The 21421-nt window shown below is 41.7% G+C and overlaps 1 protein-coding gene across 6 annotated transcripts; it reads left to right on the top strand.

Annotated features, from left to right (window-relative positions):
- Positions 1-15: 15 nt before the first annotated feature.
- armc2 (armadillo repeat containing 2) lies at positions 16-20547 on the top strand. 6 transcript variants are annotated; one of them, XM_071201895.1, is made up of 19 exons: positions 16-51; positions 1464-1539; positions 1623-2626; positions 2735-2807; positions 3104-3269; positions 4230-4356; positions 6954-7021; positions 7902-8009; positions 9912-10096; positions 10207-10309; positions 10584-10798; positions 11555-11700; positions 12636-12735; positions 14847-15171; positions 17183-17305; positions 17471-17584; positions 18011-18143; positions 19235-19389; positions 19620-20547. In XM_071201895.1, the coding sequence occupies exons 3-19, from the start codon at positions 2409-2411 to the stop codon at positions 19751-19753; spliced, it is 2493 nt and encodes an 830-aa protein (XP_071057996.1). In that variant the 5' UTR covers positions 16-51; positions 1464-1539; positions 1623-2408; the 3' UTR covers positions 19754-20547. The 6 variants fall into 6 exon arrangements, with proteins under 6 accessions (XP_071057996.1, XP_033931833.1, XP_071057995.1 ...); XM_071201894.1 differs by having other exon boundaries at positions 27-177; positions 2313-2626; XM_071201893.1 differs by having other exon boundaries at positions 27-177.
- The last annotated feature ends 874 nt before the right edge of the window (positions 20548-21421 follow it).

Below are 21421 nucleotides of genomic sequence, written 5' to 3'. Positions count from 1 at the left end.
TTAGTGAAGCTCGTGCACGTTCCTTCTGGGGCTATGTTGCTGCAAGCTAGGGTAAACTTGACAGATTTCTACACATTTCAGTTGTTGTTATTGTTTTGTTTTGTGTTTGGAAACCGAATCAAGGATCTGAAATGATAACTGTCCCATCCATCACAGAGGATTGAACTGGGGTTAACGGTAAATTGTTTTTTACTAATGTTATCTGTTTAGGTGGACAGACTTTAACTCAAACCCCGGGTCATTAAACGCTTCCTGTTTCAGTTAACCTCCTCCTCTGTTCATGTAAAAGTCGTGTACACTTGATTACAGAAAATAAGTTAAAAACCGTTCTTACGGGTTTAAAGAAATATGTTATTTCTGCCTCTTGAGGTTATTTTGTTGGGGTTTGTTGTCCAATATACCACAGCGGCATTTGATCACCATGGAGACGGAGCGTGAACGCGCAGTGGGACTACTCTTTCACTCACACAGGCTGCCCTGTTAGATTTAGTTAACAAACTGAAAACATTATTATATAAAAAATGTTCACAATGTTGGATAAATAAAGCATATATCTATCTATCTTCCATATAGTTTAATTCAAATGTTAACCACAGTGACAATTACAAACACACCTATGGTATATTTATGCACTTTATTCAAATGTGACAACTATTATTATTAGGATGTTATTTGCCGTTTTAGATACAATATAATTGGACTGTCACACTGTTTAACTTATTTGAGGTGTCCACCATGCAGTAGTCTATGTCAAACAGTACAACATTGGGTGAAATGTTTAAGGTGCTTGTATTTTTACTTATGCAGTTGCACCTTTTTGCTACATTATACTTTTATTTTACTACCTATCATAAGCATGTTCTTTTTACTCCACTACATTCATCTGGAGTTTGCAGATGAATAATTTCATACAAAACATGAATGTCCTATTATTTGATGCATTGGTTAAACTACCCAATAGGATCTTGTTCAAATAAGCTTCGCCACTATTAGAAAGACATTAAATTTGTTTCTAAAATTCATTAACCATTTTATTTTAAGTTTGTTTGAGTCTGATTCATTGATTATACAAATAATCTACAGCTTTAAATGCAATCATGACATGTAGTATAAAACTGAAAGGAGCTATTCTGCTCACAATTGCATACTTTTACTTTAGGCAAGGCAAGTTTATTTATATAGCACCTTTCAACACAAGGCAAATTAAAGACATTAAGAAAATCGCATTTAAAATCAGTCATTAAAAAGAAAAGATAATAAAAGAAACATTAAAAGAAAAAATACATGGATAAAAGTTACAGTGCAGTATAAGATGTGAATAGTTCAATTAAAAGTAGCGACAAAAAGATAAGTCTTCAGCCTGGATTTAAAAGTAGTCAGAGTTGCAGCGGACCTGCAGGTTTCTGGGAGTTTGTTCCAGATATCTGGAGCATAATAACTGAACGCTGCTTCTCCATGTTTAGTTCTGACTCTGGGGACAGAAAGCTGACCAGTCCCTGAAGACCTGAGAGATCTGGATGGTTCATAATTTAGCAGGAGGTCAGAAATGTATTTTGGGCCTAAACCATTCAGTGCTTTATAAACCAGCAGCAGTATTTTGAAATATATTCTTTGACACACAGGAAGCCAGTGTCAAGACTTCAGAACAGGAGTGATGTGATCCACTTTCTTAGTGTTAGTGAGGACTCGGGCAGCGGCGTTCTGAATCAGCTGCAGCTTTCTAATAGATTTTTTAGTGAGACCTGTGAAGACACCATTGCAGTAGTCGAGTCTACTGAAGATAAAAGCATGGACAAGTTTTTCCAAATCCTGCTGTGACATTAGTCTTTTAATCCTAGATATATTCTTTAGGTGATAGTAGGCTGATTTAGTAACTGTTTTAATGTGACTGTTGAAACTCATGTCAGAGTCCATGACTACACCTAGATTTCTGGCTTTATCTGTTCTTTTGAACATTGCAGACTGAAGCTCAGCGCTAACTTTTATACGTTCTGACTTGGCTCCAAAAACCATTACCTCAGTTTTATCTTTGTTTAATTGGAGAAAGTTCTGACACATCCAGTCATTGATTTGTTCAATGCACTTACTCAGTGTTTGAATTGGAGCATAGTCTCCTGGTGAAATTGTTACTTTTACTTTAGGTAAACTTTGTTATGGATCCACTATACTTTGAGTATGCAGGACATTTGTAAACATAGATTCACTTTATTTTGTAGTTTTGCAACTGTTATTCATTGCAACTTGGATGCATTTTACACCTGGTGTTATTTTTATCTTCTGGCCTTATCCTTGTTTTTTTTGTTATACCTCAGACTGTGTCCCATCAGTGAGACACCCTGTAATAATGAAGTCAAACCACTGAAGACAATAATTGGCAGACTGTCTTGGCAGATGTCACATAGGCCCAAATGGCCTCAATGGAGAGAAAACAGCCGATTCTCAGTCCATTTGTTCCACGGCGCAACGCTGTGAGGAAAACAAGTGCAGAAATAGTCAGTGAAGCCAGACAGTCCCTGCGAGTCCAGTCCACCCAGCGACCGTTCACTCCCAGAGATGGACACAGGCAACTTTTTGGAAAGAGCTCTGCTGGTGTAGACCGTGACAACCGACCTCCATCTACCTTCAGGTCAGTCACAAACTTCAACATCCTTCATGATTTGAGGTTCTGAGACAATTTGAGTTTTGCACCTACCATGTAGCAGACATAATGCTTTTTATTTATTTATTTTTTCAGTCTTCATGCACAAAACTTTGAATTTCCCGACTCGAGGCCAGGCTCAGGGACTCGCCTCTCTCCTCTGGACCATGTAAGTCACAAACACACATCTTTAAATGGTAGTTCAAATTGTATTTTAGAGTCTAATTAAGATGATGTTTAATGTCAGCTCAGGGAAATAATTGCATCTTACAATAGTATTAATAATACTATTGAAAACTGAAAAAACGTTTAAAAGGTATCACTGTTATGTATGCAGTAGAAAATTCAAAAAGTATGAATAGAAATACCAAAATACTTCATTCTCTTTTTGTTTAATATGGAGATTCAGTTTCTGTCTCATTGGTCAAACCGTCTTATTCCATGTATTGGTTTTTTTGGTACTAGAAGCCACATTTGCCAGTTCCCTGCGATGATGAGGATCCATTCAAGGCGTTTCCAAAACCCCCCGCTGACCCTCTGGAAGTGAAGAAGCGGCAGCCACGGACGAGGGCCCGCCTACTCAGAGCTGGATCTCTCACCACACTGTCCCCTGTAGAGGGACACAAAGATGGTAAGGAAGGAGAAATATATGGGGGATTTGTTTTAGTGAGAGAAAATATTTGAAACATGGGGTTTAGAAGCACCATTGTAGAATTCAAAGAAAGTACATTTGTTAAGCTTTGAGAATTGTAGAAATCTATTACTTGTAAAATTGATTTTCAAGTGGGCAAATGGCCTTGTCCCAGAACTAGTCAGAGAAATCCTTGTAAAATATAACAGTAAAGGATCCATAATGGGAGCAGTGACTAGAGACTGAAGAACATCCTTCAATCAGTCCACATTTACAATTAAAGGCCCGCAGAATCTCTTTGGCTATACCTGTTTTTTTTACGTTTGTATTATGTGTTTTTATTTCTTAAAAGCCTACCCAGGGACAAGGGCTGCAAACTAGCCGCATGCTACAAGACCTAGAATGTATGGGATACACTTCATTTAATGCAACCCCTGTGGCCCCTGTCAAATCATTTGAAAGTTAAGTCATTATTTGAAGGGAGGCATCCATGCAATCCAAGAAAATTATATAAAGGGAAGGTATTAGATGGTTAATTTTATTACACAGGTAGAAGAGAAAACTACACTCCATTTATTTCACCCGTCGCATCCCTGTAAATCCTCTCTGCAGGCACTAGTGCAAGAGCGGTTTTCTCAAAGGGGAAATGAATGGAGCCATTCACATGCTGACATTTTACCTGATTTACATGCTTTGTGGTCGGCCGGGTGAAAATCGTGATCTACGGCCGCTGTTTTGAGTGGGATAGGCTTCTCTCTTTCTCTAAAACCTTGTCTCGCAAATCTGCTCTGCTGTCCAAAGCAACTAAATAGATGATGAGGACTGACTGAATTTATCCTGTGCACATGTGCGTATATGGTATCTTATTCATAGTAACTGAGTCATATAAGTGCAAATGTTACATATTGCATATTGAAACAACCTGTAAATAACATCTTGCCACATCATTTCTGTGTTCAGTGAAAGAGCGAGTAAACCCAGGCCCAGGACAAAAGCAGGCGTCACTTAAACGACTCCCCAGTTCTGACCACACCGAGGCCCGCGGAGGTCCTCACAAACCTGGCCCACGCAGAGCAGCAAGTGAAAGGTATGCTTTCTACCCCTCTGTTCGACTTGCAAGATCTGTCCTTGTCTCTTGCCTCACCCCCCCCCCCCCACACCATCTCCTGCTCCCCCTTTTCTTCCCAGAATGACAGTGTGACAATGACCCGAAGATTTATTGGCGCACAAAGGTTGCAGTGGTAGCCATTACACGATGGAGTCGATTGTGCCTCCCATTTTTGCCTTTCACTAAATCCTCCTCCCCCTCCTTCTTCTCCTACTTGCCTTGCCCCAGTTTGTCCAATTCTGAGTTTCTAATGTCTTTTTGTGTTCCTGTTTTAGGCCATAAATAATCTAGACTTCTAGGAATAGGTGTTATAACAGGAAAGACCTTGGCTGAAATCATTATTAGTGTTTGCGTTATTTTGCACTATGCCTGAGTTATTTCCCACATATTAACAAAAAACCTAAAACACGGCCCTGGAAACTGCTATAGCTCTTAGTGTTATATAGCACAGGGGCTAACATAGACAAACTCAAATCCAGTGTTAGTTACTGTGATTTATTTTTAGATATGTTCAGCTACCATCACTGACAGCTATATATGACATTGGAAAAAACAGCAATGCTGTCACTAACCAGAACAAGTTCTTCAACTTAACACACCATTTAAAACCGTCATAAAAGTTTACTGTACACTATATCGTGGTGAAATCCAAAAAACTGCGTCTATCTGTCATTACTAACTCGTGTCAGCTTTTACACCTTCACGTCACAAAAAGGCTAAAAAGCTGCTTTTTTCTGCCGACCTCATCAGCTGTGTGTCAGCACGAGGGGCATAATTCTGTGCGTGAGGTCGGGGGCCGTCGTTACAATCCATCCGCCTATCGATTGGGTGGGGCAGCTGAGGCTGTAGAGGGGGGACAGACCATAAAACACTTTTACAGGAAATCTGGGTTATCGCCTGCAGCACGTGCTCTGCACCTCCTCCCTCACAAGTTCACACGCAATGTTAGTGGAATATGTGGCTGAAAAAAAGAGAACTGAGACTTCGGTCAATGTGTGTTTCAAGAGGACAAGAGTAAAGACTTTTTGATTGTTGTTAGGTCAGAATTTTTAAGTTTTTAAGTGTTGCATTAAAGGTGCGTTGGATGGAGACTTAAGAAAGTGAAAATCACAGAGATAGCAAAGCCAAAAGTACAGTGACTGTAAGTGGAAATAGACTTAGTATGACAGATTAATATGATGAATTGGATACGATATAAAGATAGGGGAGATTAGACATCCACTAGGTTCTTTTTCTCCAATAAGCCAGAGCTTTATAGCTCCAAATGGCTCTCTATTAGATTTGGGTGCCCATCTGGGTAAGGCTGGCAGCCGCGTGTGTGGTAACTGCAGTGCACTGGCCAGGCCTAAGACAGCGATGAGGTCATGTCTCTGAGAATGCAGTATCACACAAAGAGGCCTTATTATCAGCCTCTTAATCCTATCATACAGAGCCAAAGCCCCCTCTCTGACACACACTGCAACAGGCCTCGGCCAGCACTCCCTGCTGCATCTGCCCTGTGTGCCAGATTACACCAATCACTACAATCTCCTTCAAAGTGACTGTGCACTCTATAGTCACACGCACACGCTGTATATTAATGCTAACGGTATCAAGCAACGCCTACTGGTAATATTAAAGGTCCATTTTCTGTCTCATACCTGTCAGCAAGATCATTAAAATAAGACATACTTGAATGAAAAAGTTCAATACGCTGAGAGCTAACCTTTTGTACTAATGTCAAATCAGCAGAGTGTCATAATTATATCTGTCTTTGACTGTAGTGATTTCCATGTTTTTCTAAAGTAGACTCACTCTTTTGTGGGATTTGTGAAGTAAATCTTGTTATCAGAATGACTCACCATGCTGCTTGTACTTATTTGTATGTATTAATAGCTATGTTCTAATGTAGTAATTAGGCATAAGACACACTTCCAGTCGTGAGTCACAGTATTTATTGTCTTCTCTGTGTGTGAGCAGAATTGTGCAGACTTAAGTTGACAGTGGCAGCAAGAGTAAGATGCAACAGTGACATACAGAGGGAAGCCACAGCACATAGCATGACAAGGGGGAGGTTTCTGCACAGAGGTGATAGGGCTGTGCAGAGACAGGTCACAGTGACACAGCACAAACAGCTTTAACCAGGCTGCCCACAAAGCTAAGATCTGAGTTCCTGTCTGTTGGGGATATGCGCTGCACAACGGCTTGCACGCCTGCACACATACAAAAGTTCGCACGCACACAAAAACTTCCAAGCTGTCACGCACAAGCAGCACAAATGTACACAGAGACATTTCACATCGCAGCACCTGCACACACGTCCCAACCCCTGCTACAACAGGGACACCTAGTGGCATGTGATGGAAATACACCTGCAGCCTGGTTGACAGAATATAGTCAGCAATGTTTAATGGAGATGTTTCCTTTGACATGATCTGTCTTCCTTGAATATTTTGTTGTTATTTGTTATGTTGATACCCACATTAGCCAAATCTCCTAAATTAAATTAAACTACACTAATCAGTAGTTGCATGTGTCTTGTCTTCAAAATCTATATCTATATACCTATAATTTTTGTGTGTTTTTTGTGCCAACAGCAGAATAAAGCAGCCTGGTGTCGGCTCCAGCGTTAGACCCACAGAGTGCAGAGCAGGACAGACAACAGGTGTGTTGAGATATACTCAAAATACCTCTCTTAAACCATTGATATATTCAAAAACAATACAGGTGCAACTTTTTCGAACATGCAACACTTGATTAATTGGTCTGTGATGCAAAAATCAACTGTCTTTTTTAACTATTCAAACGCAATCATGACTTGAAAAGTAATTCCGACTTATTTCAGCATTAAACCTTCATCTGCTCTGACTCCCTGACTTGGCTTTATTAATAAAGGCATTTCAATGGTTTAATAAGAGAGTGCATTGGGGTTTTTCGCATCTACATGTATACTTAGACAACAGCACCTCAAACTAACTAACTTTTGAGTCAAGGAAGTGATCTTAGATGTCTAAAGCCAAACTGATACCAACCCAAGCATGCCTTAAGGCTTAAAACAATGTGACTTGATCCCAGAAATGCTGTTTTTTCCAGCAACTTAGTCAAACCTCTGTTCACTGTACTGAACACCCTACACTTTAAATTGAGGTGTTGTTGCTAAGGGCCACATTTCCACCTTGGGAGGAAGCCAGCCAATAGCTGAGAGAGCTGTTGGTTTGAGCAACCACCGTTTCCTGCATCTCACCAAGCAAGGGTTTATGCAAATACTCAGCACAAAAAAAGCTTCACGCAGTGTGAGAGATTGCATACATTTGCATGCACAAACATTTCATCACACATGCACTCGTTAAAATACCCACGCACAGACTATTTCAACACAGAAACAGACATTATGGGAAGCGAGGCTGCGGATGGTGACCTTTCATCAAACTTCCTGCTGTTTTATTTTGAGACGGTGAACTTGTGAACCATGCTTGTCGCCCGTGTTCACTGTCTGTGTTTGGATGTGATAGTTGGCTAACTGCAATTCTCTCCATGCATTTCAGAGCTGGCGAATGGAGACGAAACCAAGAGCAAGGAGGAGGATGCAGAGTCATTGGTGTGGAATAATACGATTGCTCCTCTTCTCCGACAACTAGAGAGTATGGCTGCAGGTAGTGTGAGCAATGCAATAAGGAAACCCACAAAAAAAGTGCAAAGATGTGACGTGCATCAGTCTTGAACACATCCATTCATCTGATCCAAAAAAACATACAGTTTCTGTCACCAAATATACTCACAGTATCACCTCTCAATGTTACAGTTTGCCTTTTGGGTGCATTGTATCTTGTCTCTTTTTTTAATTAAAGGTAAGCTTCTTTCAGCTTCTTCTTTTACTATTTCATTTTCAACCAGCAGGATTTTAGCAAAATCAGATAGTCATTAAAGGTTGGGTAGGTAATTCACTTCAGAAACACTTTTTGTTATATTCCATGGAATGCTCTTAACATCCCGATAGCAATGAATACATTAAATGCTTTGACAATAAATACATACAAATATTTCATCTGTGGAAGCCGTGGTACTATACAAAGCACGACCAATCATTTTTAGCCGGCCCGGCTAAAATAACTGGATGGCCTACCTGCCTGTCAGCCTTCCATCTCGTGCACAAACTTATCTCGTGCCCTCATTGGTCATGTGCGCGTTCGTGTGTGTTGGAAGAGGGGCTCTGTAAGGAAGTCTGAAGGAAGGGGCAGATTTTTTTCGGCTGCATATTTTCAAATTCTAGCGCACTCGAGCTGGTTTCTCCATTCTTACCTACCCTACTTTTAAGTCTCACAGAATGAAAAAGCACTTTAATTTCAACCACTGAAGAAAGAGGAAACCAAATATTGTTATGTTTGGCATCCATGCAGAATTGTCTTAGCATGAAACGGCAGTCTGGCAGCCATGAAATGAAATCTCCAGCTGTAAATATTTTAACACTCTACACATTTAATGGAAAATTCATTTGAAAGATAAATATGAAATATTTATTGTACCAAGTGCCTTCTGGTTCATGCATAAAACACCCTTCAGAGTCAGTGGAAATAGCATTGCAGTGTTGAGGACTGCAGCCAACCTTTCTTAGAAATGGCCAAACCCTGTTCTTTATGCAGGGAAAACATTTATCTTACCTCAAAAACAAGGAAAAGACTCCACCCTTTTCTCTTCCTCTGCGTCAAGATCCCAGCTGCCTGTAGCCGAGTTGTTCCCCTGCACATGACCGTCGAAACTCAGAGCTGCTTCTTAGAAAAATGGAGGGGAATGTTATTTTACTGCTGACCAATGCATTATTGATATTGAAGAGTTAACCTCATGATAAAAGTACACCATGTCAAAGCCAAAGCGAATTTAACAAACACACCACAACATATACAAAACATCACTCATCTGTATTCATATACATACATACACACTTTCCAACACACTCAACTGGGTGTTTCGGTTTTTGGGATGTTTGCTTTCCATTTGAATGTCTGACATGTTGCCCTGAATTTGACTTTCCTTAAAGGTCCCCTATTATGCAAAATCCAAACATGTGTCCCCTCTGTGTAAAGAGATTCTGAAAGTTTCAGGAACAAAGACCCCCTCTCTTTTTGTTCTGATCCATTTATATAAAAAACCTGTCTGAAAATGAGCTGATCAGATTGTGGCCACTTTATGATGTCATAACGTTTTTTTGTCTTGTGTAACCATTAGCCAATCACCAACCAAGGTAACACCCGCCCACCTTATCACCTGAATCTCCTCCTAGAGCACCATTGTGTTCTTTTTAACCAGATATCTCCCAGAGGGGTGTGGGGAGGGGCTCCTTATTTTCATCTAAAGTAACAGACCCAGAATCAGCACTTTTGAAACGGGGCTGAAACAGAGGGGTTTATGGGATGCTACAATGCATGATCTGTTTTGTATTTTGAGCCAAACACTTCAGAGACATTTTATATATATCTGAGAATTATAATATATTGATGAAAAACAGTATAATAGGGGACCTGTAATTTTGCCAATGTCTGTTTTCCCTGCGATGTCAGGCAGCTCCGAGGGCTCGCTGGACCCTCTGTGTGATGTGTGTGACCGTCTCCATGGCACCTTGGCAGAAGCAGACATGCTCGGTCGGCGCTGTAAGAGGAGGTCAGGGATACTTCGCACGCTGTTCCGCCTCATCGACCTCCACTCTGCCCGGCTCAACCTGCACATCTCCACGCTCTGCCTCGCTGTGAGTCGTCTGCGGGGGTGTCAGCATGTCTGCCGCTCAGTCACTACCACAAGGGCATCCAGGGCACTCTGGCGCTTAATACACCTTTCTTTTTGCATCTTTCTCTGCAGCTGTGTGTCAGTGGAAACAATCTGCTCAACATCTGTAAGCTCATCTTCCAGATCAGCCGCCGTGAAAGCAACGACATCCTCTTTCAGAACAACTCCATCATAGGTGAACACTGTTCCAGGTCACATGATGTAGCTTACAGTGTTATTCCTATTCTTTCCTGTATTCTAAAATATATAAGTTAAGGCTACAATGTTATTTTAATGAATATGAGGGAACACAATGTTAAGCTGCTTCAACAGCATGCATCATTTTGTATCTGTCTGGTACTATTTGGTGCAGTTGTTATGGAACCTGTTTACCAGGGCATTACAGATTGCCAATGTCCCACTGAGTGAACGAATTATGGATACTAACGTTTGATTTTTCATGTGTTCAGACTCGTTTCTGGGCGTTTTGAGCAAAGAGGATGTGTCATCATCTGGAGAAGCTCTGCTGTACTGTGTTGGGACTCTGAAATTTCTCTCAGGAAACAGTGCGATCCTCAGACTCCTGCTGGACAAGAACTGTGTTGGTGTGGCTCAGAAACTCATCCAGAGGCTCTGCACGGCACGAGAAACCAACTTCACCACATCAGGGCACATCCTCGTACAGGTGTGTCAGAATGAACCCAGTTGAGAAAGTTGAATGGGTATTTGGAATAAATGTTTAGAGATGTAATGTACATTATTCTTTATAAACCAATAGCTTATCCCACAGCTGGTGGAAACTTGAAGCATGTACTCCTGCTCACAAAAACACAGATGCTATTACAAACAGTTTTACTATGCGAGCAAAAGTTAAGTCAATACAAAGGAACACAATGTTAAATATTCTTCATCATGTGTATGTTGGCTGTAGATTTTCCCACAATACACAAAAATGCTTGTGTATGTGTCTGGAATACAAGCTGCTCCAAGAGCATACCGTTCCCTACTGGCAACACAAAACACCCTGTTTCCCTCTTTCTAAAATGATTGCTGCTAACTGCATAATGTGGCCCAAGCAAACATCTTCAGCCAGAACTTCATTTGATATCTAACACAACTCATTAAGCCCTTAGTGGAGGGAAATAAACAGACCATGGTTTTGCAGAACTTTCAGTGCTGCCGTGAGTTGGAAATGTCTATTTCCCTCTTATGATATAATTATTCTTGGCCATACTGAATAGTTTCCGATCGCTCTGCTGTATGGCGTCCTGTACGGGCCAGCTGCCAGCCTTATTAAGCACATGACTGACATTCAGTGCAGCACAACACTGACACACAATACTGGCTTAAATATAAACCCTTAGCTTTAACAGGTACATTTCTTCTTGCTGTCCAACACTCTCACTTATATTTCCCTCTGTCTGACCTCTGACCCCTGCAGCTGACGGCAGCCTTGAGGAACCTTGCAGATCACCCTGATGCCCGTCCGCTCTTCGTCTCCTTCTCTATACTGTCAGAGCTCTTTGTGGTGCTGCGTCTTCACCACAAAGACCCAGACATCTGCACCAACATCTCCAGAATATACAGGTATTGCACTTTTACTTCCCAAAGGATAATCTGCTCCTTATTTCTCCCCAGCTCACTTACAAAAAAACATCGTAAAAAACATTGTAACCGGTCACGAGCTGAATCAAAACAAGCCATTATTCAGCTCTCACCCTCTGTTCTCTGTTTTCACTTCTCTCTGCAGCAGTCGCTGTACTACTCAATTCCCTACTTTCTTTTTCCCCCCCTATAACTTGGAGTCTTTGTTTGTAGCACAAAACAAGAGTCTCCAGAGAAACAGAGCATATGTCAGAGGAGATGTCATTATACGTATTTTTGTGATTTAAAAAAAACACTTTTTAAAAAGCTTTTTCAGTATAGACTTCAGAATGTACAAATGAGCTTAAATGTAAAGAACTCCATGCAAAAAAGTCACAAGTGTAGTTTCAAATAAAATTGAAGTTAGAACTTTCACACATTTAAACTAACTAAAGTAAAACGGTTTCTTGCATGAACTTGCAGAGTTAGACAACACTATTAGGGTGATCTTCATGGCAGTGGGGACAATAAAGTCATACAAGCTCCATAAATCTCTATCACATAAAACACCACTGAAGACTACATCAACACACGCTTAAACTCAGGCTTATGAGACTGTATATGAATGTATTTGGAAATACATCTATCGAAAGAGTTTGCTAACGTTAACCCCCTACTGGACATACCTGACACTGACAGAGGGCTTTGGGCCCCACATTCCCCATCTTCAGTTTGTCACTGTCGGTTTCATACGTTTTTTTATCAGTTTGTGAAACATTTAGCACTTTAGATTGTAATGGAAGTATTTTTCAGCCCAAGATAATGAAAGCATGAGCGGTTGATCACAGACCAGAGCTGCTTATCCATTAGCAGTGTTGATTTAATGTCTGCGAGTGAGTGGAACAGTCAGTGTGTTTGTTGTCCCCTCTCTCCCTCAGTAAACTCTCCTCTTACTCGGAGTGCCGTCTCGCTCTGGCCCAGACCCCCGACTGCTACCAACTATTATTAGAACTGCTGAGAAAACATCACCAAAAACAGGTGAGTCCACGAGCTTCCTTGTGTGTGTGTGTGTGTGTGTGTGTGTGTGTGTGTGTGTGTGTGTGTGTGTGTGTGTGTGTGTGTGTGTGTGTGTGTGTGTGTGTGTGTGTGTGTGTGTGTGTGTGTGTGTGTGTGTGTGTGTGTGTGTGTGTGTGTGTGTGTGTGTGTGTGTGTGTGTGTGTGTGTGTGTGTGTGCGTGTGCGTGCGTGCGTGCGTGCGTGCGTGCGTGCGTGTGTGTGTGTGTGTGTGTGTTCTTGTTTGTGTGTGCGCGTAACAGTGAGATGAAGACAAACTTTTTTCCAGTGCTGATGACTTAATCCCATTAGCATGTTTACCCTCAGAGCAGTTTGTTTATGTACCTCATTTCCAAGCACATTTACGGGGACATTGTGTCCACCTGCGTTCTTCCCAATTTCTCGTGGTTGTTTTGACATTTAATCATCCTAGGCAGGGCTGAGTAAATCAAAGAAAGGGGGTGCGGAGGGATGGAGGGAGGGAGGAGGAGAAAAAACATTTAATGAGGCAAGCTTGAGTAGATACTACAGTAGAGGTGATACAGAGGTGTAGGGGAGGAGTGGTGGCAAAGAGGAGGCGGAAAAAAAATGGGTGGGACTTTGGCAATCAGAAATGATTGACATGTGTTCTTAATCTTACCAGGAATAATCAGACACACACACATACATACCATGTATACATCACTTCAGGGGACATTACATTGACTTACATGCATTTCCTGGAGACTTATCCTAACCTTAACCTTAACCATAACCAACACATGCCTAACCCTAACCCTACCCTTAACCTTACCCTTACCCTAACCCTAACCAAGTCTTCACCCTAAAATTAATGATTCCCCTCATGGGGACCTCCATTTTGTCCCCATAAGGGAGGCGAGTCCCCACACGTGACTGTGTAAACAGATTTAGGTCCCCACAAGTATAGTTCAGTCAGACAACTCACGTGTTTCTTAATATGTTTATTATAAGCAGCATATAGTTTGAGTTTGGCGTCGAGGCTCGGGCCTCATCACTCCACAGATTTACAAAGAACATTGAGTGATGATTAGATAACTATCCCCCGAGCCTACAGGTGGAAGCTGGGGTGGTGGTGGGTCAGGCAAGTAGCAGCAGCAGCAGCAACATGAACGTAGCAATAGCAAGTGAATACAGCAGTGGCAGCATAGCGAGGCAGAGGCAGGAAGACCTGGCAGCTTAAATAGAGCGGCATGTTTAGGAGAATGTGTTTGGTTGGTTGTAAGAGGGACGAGGCGCGTCACGTGGTAATGCATCATTGGTGCTCGAGTTGACTGCCTGAATTAGCTCGCAGGCTTCGCCCCATTAATGCTAGGCCACACATACCACCCCCCCCCACACACACACACACACACACACACACACAGGATAGTAATACATGTAATGAGCACCTGGTCCTGGGACAAGTCGTCCTGTCCTCACACTAATGTCACTGCGCATTTATGGGAAACCGTGTGTATCCAAGCTCACCTGCTTCATCTTAAGCAGAGTCGGGGTACAGGGGTGGGGTTTCTTGTTTTCTTGGAAAGTGTGCGATAACTAAATAGAAAGATGAGCAGGATCACACTTAAAATATGTGTACAGAGCTATTAGCTCCCCATGGGAAATGAGTGAAACCGGCATCGTGCTACTTGACAGGGCAAGTGACGTGTCTGTTGAGCTTCGGAAATCTCATCGAATATATTGTTGACTGTCACTTTTGGACTGCTGTTCGGACAAAAGAAGAATAGCAATAATAATACATGTATGATGATATTGTGTAAATACTCCTGCCTCTCCTAAATTATTCATTTCACAAACGTGCACAATAAACTAAGTAAAACCATCATCATATTATCACAATATTAGTTTTATTAGGCTTTATTTTTCCCATAAAAATATGTAGTGGAAATCTGATACCGCAGCCCTAGTTTGAAGCTTTGAAGTTACTTATCTCAACATGCTCTGGCCTTGTAGCCAAGTTTATTAGACAGAAACATCTAAACACATTTGTGGTTGGTTTGTTTGAATTCAGAAGGAAAAACAAACTCAAAAAGCTGTAGATTGACCCCTGCACGGCTCTCCACTGCTCTCCCACAGGACCTTGTTGTGCGACTTCTCTTCACCCTCGGGAACCTCACAGCCAAAAGCGATGAGGCTCGGCTGAAGCTCTTCCAGGTCGAGGGCTGCATGCCCACGCTCCTGCAGCTGTACGCCACGTACCAGCACAGAAACCGCCCTCCACCCCCACAGAAAGCCCCCCCTCCCCTCAGCAGGCCTCAGGCAGCCCCAGCGAGCGTGCAGGAGGAGGAAGACGTGCTGGTGAAGCTGGTGAGGGTGCTGGCCAACATGTGCATCCACCCAGCTGTAGGTCCAGCTCTGGCTACCAACACATCCTGCATTCAGCAGCTGATGGAGACACTTGGTGAGCAGTAGACTCATATGATACGATTCGATAATACCTTAATGGTCAGATCAGGTCTGACATTTGACTTGCATCACAGCAGCTCCATATGTAACATCAACATAGACAAATATCAAGACACAATACATGAAATATAAACAACAAACATTTAACATAACAGCACAATCACTGAGAGCTAAATCCCTGAATGTACGCTAAAGGGTCTTTGAACATGCTCAAAGACCCTTTAGCGTACATGATTGTGCTGTTATGTTGTGCATTTGATCAGGGATGTAGCTCTGTATTTACTGTGAGGATTGACTGATGCACAAAGGAGTGCTTCAGTCTGACTTTATTGAATCGCGGGACCCTGTATCTCCGATTAGATGGTAGCAGTTCATATTCGCATCCTAAACAAGTTTGACAAAATCACATATTTACAGCTGTAACTTTTTTAGATTGGTCCTTTTCTCCAGTTGTATTCCTCTGTGATACAAAGAGAGCTGTGTGTGAAAATCTGGAGTTCCGATAAGTTTAAAAATAGCTGTTTGGTGCATTGTAAGTACCGTTTCTGCTCAGCACCAAACCACTTCCCTTGTGCTGGGAACGAGATGTGTCTTTGGTTGAAAAACACACTCCTCCTTTGTCTGTACATTCCTTCGCTCGCTTTCCTTTCAGGGCTTTCTGTTCGATACGCAGCACATCCTCTTTTTGGTTTACCTGTTGTTTTGTCTGGCAGAGCGAAGCGCAGGATGTTCTGTCACATCGCTCAGCACACTTGGTTTGTGTGTGTGTGTGTGTGTGTGTGAGATCTTCCTATGTGGTTAGATGGTTTCAGGACAGGTTGAACCGAAACACAGAGAGGGTGTGAAACTCTTGATTTCGCTGCTGCCTGCCTCCTACACACTTTGCGACAGTTGGGACATAAATTAAATAAACAAAACAGAGGTCAAACTAGTGAGAAAATGTCAAATCTCCAAACATATGGGGGTGTGTTATCGATGCCAGAGTCTGAGATGGGGAGCAAATGAAGGAACTGAAGACAGAGACAGTTAATGAGGGAGAATATAGAATTGTTTTGAAAGATGGAAACAGAATCTCTGCAGAGGATAAAAGAGCAAAACTGGCTGATCCATGTCCTGTTTTGATCAAGTTCAATGACAGACAGTGCTGCTTTACATTACAGAGCTTTGAGGGGGAGGGCAGAACAAAGCAGTATTTCCAGTCAGAAACCAAAACAAAATGCAGTGTGACACACAGCCGCCGGTTGACAGCAACCGCAATATCGGCGATTTATGACTGAGCACTCTACATCTGCTGCTAAATCAGGAACACACCGTTTCCAAGCCACTCACGGTGTCACGGCTAGGTGGATTGTGTCAAGCTGACCTTTGTGTGACAGCTCATGATCAACTGGACTATATCAAGAACAACCCGGAGATAACAACTTCTTGTATGGCAATGTCACGGTGGCACATCAGTGTGTCCAAGCTGTAAGATGCAAAAAGGTCCCCGGTATTTCTGTGTCGTTATTTAGATCGTTATATAATTTAAGCTGTAAATCAGTCTTTATGCATTTGCATTGGACTAGAAATATAAAAAACAACATGTTTATTCTGACAGCAACCCAGTTTTCACAATCCATGTCTGAGTTGTTTTATGGATTAATAATCATTGCATTATCTTCTTCATCTACATAAAAGGAAACAACGCTTGCATTGGATGCACCTGGTTTATCATTAAAAAGGAGGTATTTTGTTTAGCTCTCAGTGAATATGTCATTGAAATGACCTGGAAAGTTATGTAAGGATAATGTGTCGCATTATGTTGTGACTAAAATAATGGGATAGTATAAATAGAGTAATATATCAGCAGAATGAAAGCCTGTCCCTGTTGCCTGCTCCCTCTGTTGGTTCTAAGTATACAGGAGGATTTAAAGGAACCTCAACATCTCTATTACAAATGATATTTTTTGAACTTGCTTTTAGTGGGGATTATTCTCTTATTTCTTGTGTGTGTGTTTGTTTCACAGAGTTGAAAACTGTGCTGGAAAGCGAAGAGTTAATGGTGAATGTGGCCGCCACCATCAACAACCTGTCCTTCTACCAGGAGGAAAGCTCTGCACTCAGGCGCAGTCAACTCACCATCGCAAAGTGTAAGACTGAAAAACTGACGGATCCCAATTATAGAAACGGAAACAAATAACATTGAGGGTTAATATTTCTTTAGTTTTAGCTGATTTTACACTTTTCGCCCTCATTCTCTCTGCTTTTTGTTCAATTTCCCTCTCCCTACTTTTACTTTGCTCCCTCTCCCTCAGTGATGCTGAAGTTGGTGCTCAGCTCCAGTATGGACGCCATGCTTGAGGCCACTCGTGTGTATGGAAATGTGTCACAGTCCAAGGCTGTACGGGACTTTATTATGCAAAACAAAGGTATATGATGGAAACAATCACCAACAGACACACATAAAACACTGCCACGTGAGACTTTGCTTCTTTATTTTTTGTTTAAGCCATACTTCATTGAGTCTTGCAGGAAAGATATGCCATTTGAGAATAAACCGACATCTTTAAAGCCTAGTAATACAGAGAAAAAGAGGCCTATGGATGCAGAAATAACATCATCCATGCACAGAACATTACATAACACCGAGTACCTTGACTCAGTGCTCAGTACAGTAGGCAGCTCTGCATACTGTTGTCATGTTTAGGCTGGACTTATCTGCAAGGCCAGCGTCAGTCAGTGTAAACACGCCTGCTGACTCTGGTGATAGCAGCCTTCTTATCTTTGACCTGCTTTGTCTTCGCCCGCTCCCTCACATCATCATCTCTCTCCACTCTTCTCCCTCCTTCCTTCAGTGCACCAGTTTGTAGTGACGCTGCTCGACTCAAAAAGCACTGAGATGTGTTTTGCAGCCTGCGGGGTCCTCACCAACCTGACGCTGGACCCCCCCAACAGGCTCAGTCTCACAGTGGAGGGGGCTGATGCCAAGTAAGGACTTATGCACTTAGAAAGGACCCATATAGTACATATTTTATTTGACAGACATTGCCAGGGCTTTTGACTAGATATAGTAAAAGCAGATCTTCTCTGCATAATACATAATATTGAAATCACAATATGGTAATTACTTACATTTACTATAAAACATCACTAATAATTGCTATAATAGGGACAGTTCGCTTGGCTTAGCTTATTTTACCTTAGCATAAAGACAGGAAACAAGAAGAAATACATGTTGTTGTTTGAAGGAAACACAGTCTAACAAAATCCACTGATTAACATGTTATATATTGTTAGTTTTATCTATACAATAACAGAAGTCCAGGGGTTTATTTGTTACTTTTGAACAGAGCCAGGCTAACTGCTTCCTGTCCTTATGCTAACCTGCTAATGGCCTTAGCGTCATATTCAGTGGGCAGATAAGACAGTGGAATTATTATTTTTTCTAACTCCTTCATGGCTAAAATATGTTGCAGTACCCTTAAATAGAAAACTGAGCTCATTCTTTTTGAGTCTTTGGCCAAAGTTGCATCCTCTTTGAAATGTAGAGTAAACTTTCTTTTGGTGGGAAAATATGTTCTTCATAATGAGAAACATGTGCGTAACAACTCCACTGACAAGTTATACAAGTCGGTATAACAACAAATAAAGTTATAATTACAGATTTTACATTTAGGTGTGTAAATGTTTAGCACATGGATGAAAGGCTATTGTGTGAACATTGTTTGAACATCTGAGTATACACACACACACACACACACACAGAGTATTTCTTCAGATGTCGGTTCAATGAAGTGGAGCTAATGCCCACAAACCTGCTGGTCATGTGAATCCTTCTCCCTCGAGTCACACCGTGTGTGTGTGTGTGTGTGTGTGTGTGTGTGTGTGTGTGTGTGTGTGTGTGTGTGTGTGTGTGTGTGTGTGTGTGTGTGTGTGTGTGTGTGTGTGTGTGTGTGTGTGTGTGTGTGTGTGTGTGTGTGTGTGTGTGTGTGTGTGTGTGTGTGTGTGTGTGTGTGTGTGTGTGTGTGTGTGTGCTGTGTGCTGTGTGTGCGTGCGTGTGTGCGCGTGTGTGTGATCAGGCTTGTGGATTGTCTGAGAGACTTCGGAGCAGGTGATTGGCAGCTGGCGGGCCAGGTTTGTCAGGCGTTGTGGAACATGAGTGGCGGCGGCTCAGAGACGCTGCTGGACACACAGGAGAGAGAGGCGCTGGTGGAGATCCTCACGACATACTTAGGTTGGTGTTATTACTAATCCTTACATAACAAGGGAGGGAGACAAGCTGGCAAAAACATGCTGTTGTTCACACTAGTGGCCCTCTGGGGGGGAGGGAAGGGAACGCATATCCCCATTAACAAGAACAATATACCTCCATGTTCATAAAACCTGTCAGTTAAAAGTATCCAAAAAACCTGAAACCTCTCACTCCACTCTCTCATCCTGTGTCCAATCTTCTCAATTCCTTAGATGAAGAGGAGGCTCTGAGATGGATAGAGAATGAAGACATCAAGGACTACCATAGGGCATGCTGGGAGTTAGAGTTCTTACCTGCAGCTCAAAAACTGCTGAAGTCTCTCCAGCCTCTGGATTGGACAGCCTGACGAATGTTGTGGTTGTTTTATGTTGTTGAAGCCTTAGCATTGTTTTTAACTCATATACAAAAACCTATACTAACACGTATCCCCTGTCGGTGTAGAGAAAGCTTTCTTTATTAATGGAGGGCATAAGGTTTTGAAGGCAACAAAAGTCAAAACACCTTTTAAATGTCTCAAACCACTACTGCAGCATCATTTAATCCTACACTTTCTAGGACACGTTTGTCATGATTTAGCAAAAATGATGGCAATTTCTCACAATTCATACTGACTATTGCTCTTTGCTATTTATTGGTGAGATTTTCCATGATACTAGAAACCTTTTGCAGACCGTTTTTAGGCTAAAAGATAAGCAAGTCATATTCAAAACAATTGAAAATGTCTGATAAATTAAATAATGCTAAATAAAAGAAGCAGGGTAAATCTGATAAATGATACAGTATGTGTGGATGTGAGTATACTCTGTTTCTCAATTATTTGTCTCTATAAACATGTTCTGCGTAGCTTTTTATCACTCTGCGTCTTAATAACAGCTTAACTTTGTATGCACTTTAATTCCCATAAAGCTAGCAGAAGCCTTGACTTGGGTACCTTCAGATGTACTTTTATACAAGCTCTTTGCACATAACAGACGTTATCTGTTTTGTTAGCTGACTGTGTTGTAAAGGTTCTTTTATGATAATGTAGTCTTGAAAAACAGATGACTAACTTGGAATTTACCTTAACAAGTAAATGTTTTATTGTGCAGGGATTTTGTGACACTGAAACTTGTACATAATAAAGAAACAAGTGGAAAAGTGGTTTGCTTCTCATGGCCTTTTTTATTACACATATGGGGCCAGGCAGTGCTTACAAGTTACACCAAGTACACCTAAAGTACAGCATTTCAAAATCACATGATTACATTGAGACAAATCAGAAATGGCACTTAATGTAAAAACCCATATTGTCATTTCCCCCAGTTTTCACACTATAGACCTTTAAACAACCAGTAGACAAGCCGATGTTTCAAAAAACGCCAAATGATTGTTTAGCCAGAGCTAATAACAAACATTGTCCTGCACATTAAGTTTCTCACGTTGATATGAAAGACAGCCGGCTGGCTGATGCCAAGGTTTCCTTTTTCATTTATCATCTGGAGGAACCGAAAAAGTGAAGGCAGTTTAGGATAACACTAAGTTTCTCTGGTGAGTGAGAACAAACACACAGGCCTCGATAAGAAACACCCTGAACTTCAGACAGATCGCAAGCCTCACCAGGGAAATGAAGGTTTTTCCCAGTGAGGTAATAGCGAGGCATATAGAAAAGAGAGGTAAAGTTTCCTACAAGGGATTCCCCCTTATCTCGGATTATTGGTCAGGAGCAAAGAGAAACTGTGACCTTGACGGCTCCACAGAGCAGGGCTCTGGTTCTCAGTGAGTCATACGAGTCCCGGGACCTTACTGATGACAGGCTGAGTTCAGATTGTTGTGGATGAAGCCAGCTGAGTGTACGTTGGAGCATAAGGTGATGGAACAACTCCCCACCTCTTCACACGAGTCTTCTCACCATTATTTAACTTTCTAAACTCAAACGGTGGAAGTGAACCGACGCTGATTGTGCTGAGTTTTTTTATTCCTGAATTGTGTCGGCCTCTCCACGTCTAATATAATCTCCTCGACGAAGCAGTGAAAT

Source organism: Pseudochaenichthys georgianus, chromosome 24, assembly GCF_902827115.2.
Source record: "Pseudochaenichthys georgianus chromosome 24, fPseGeo1.2, whole genome shotgun sequence".
NCBI classification, from domain to species: Eukaryota; Metazoa; Chordata; class Actinopteri; order Perciformes; family Channichthyidae; genus Pseudochaenichthys; species Pseudochaenichthys georgianus.
Note: the sequence above shows the minus strand (reverse complement) of the source record. Positions and strands in the feature narration are given on the sequence as shown.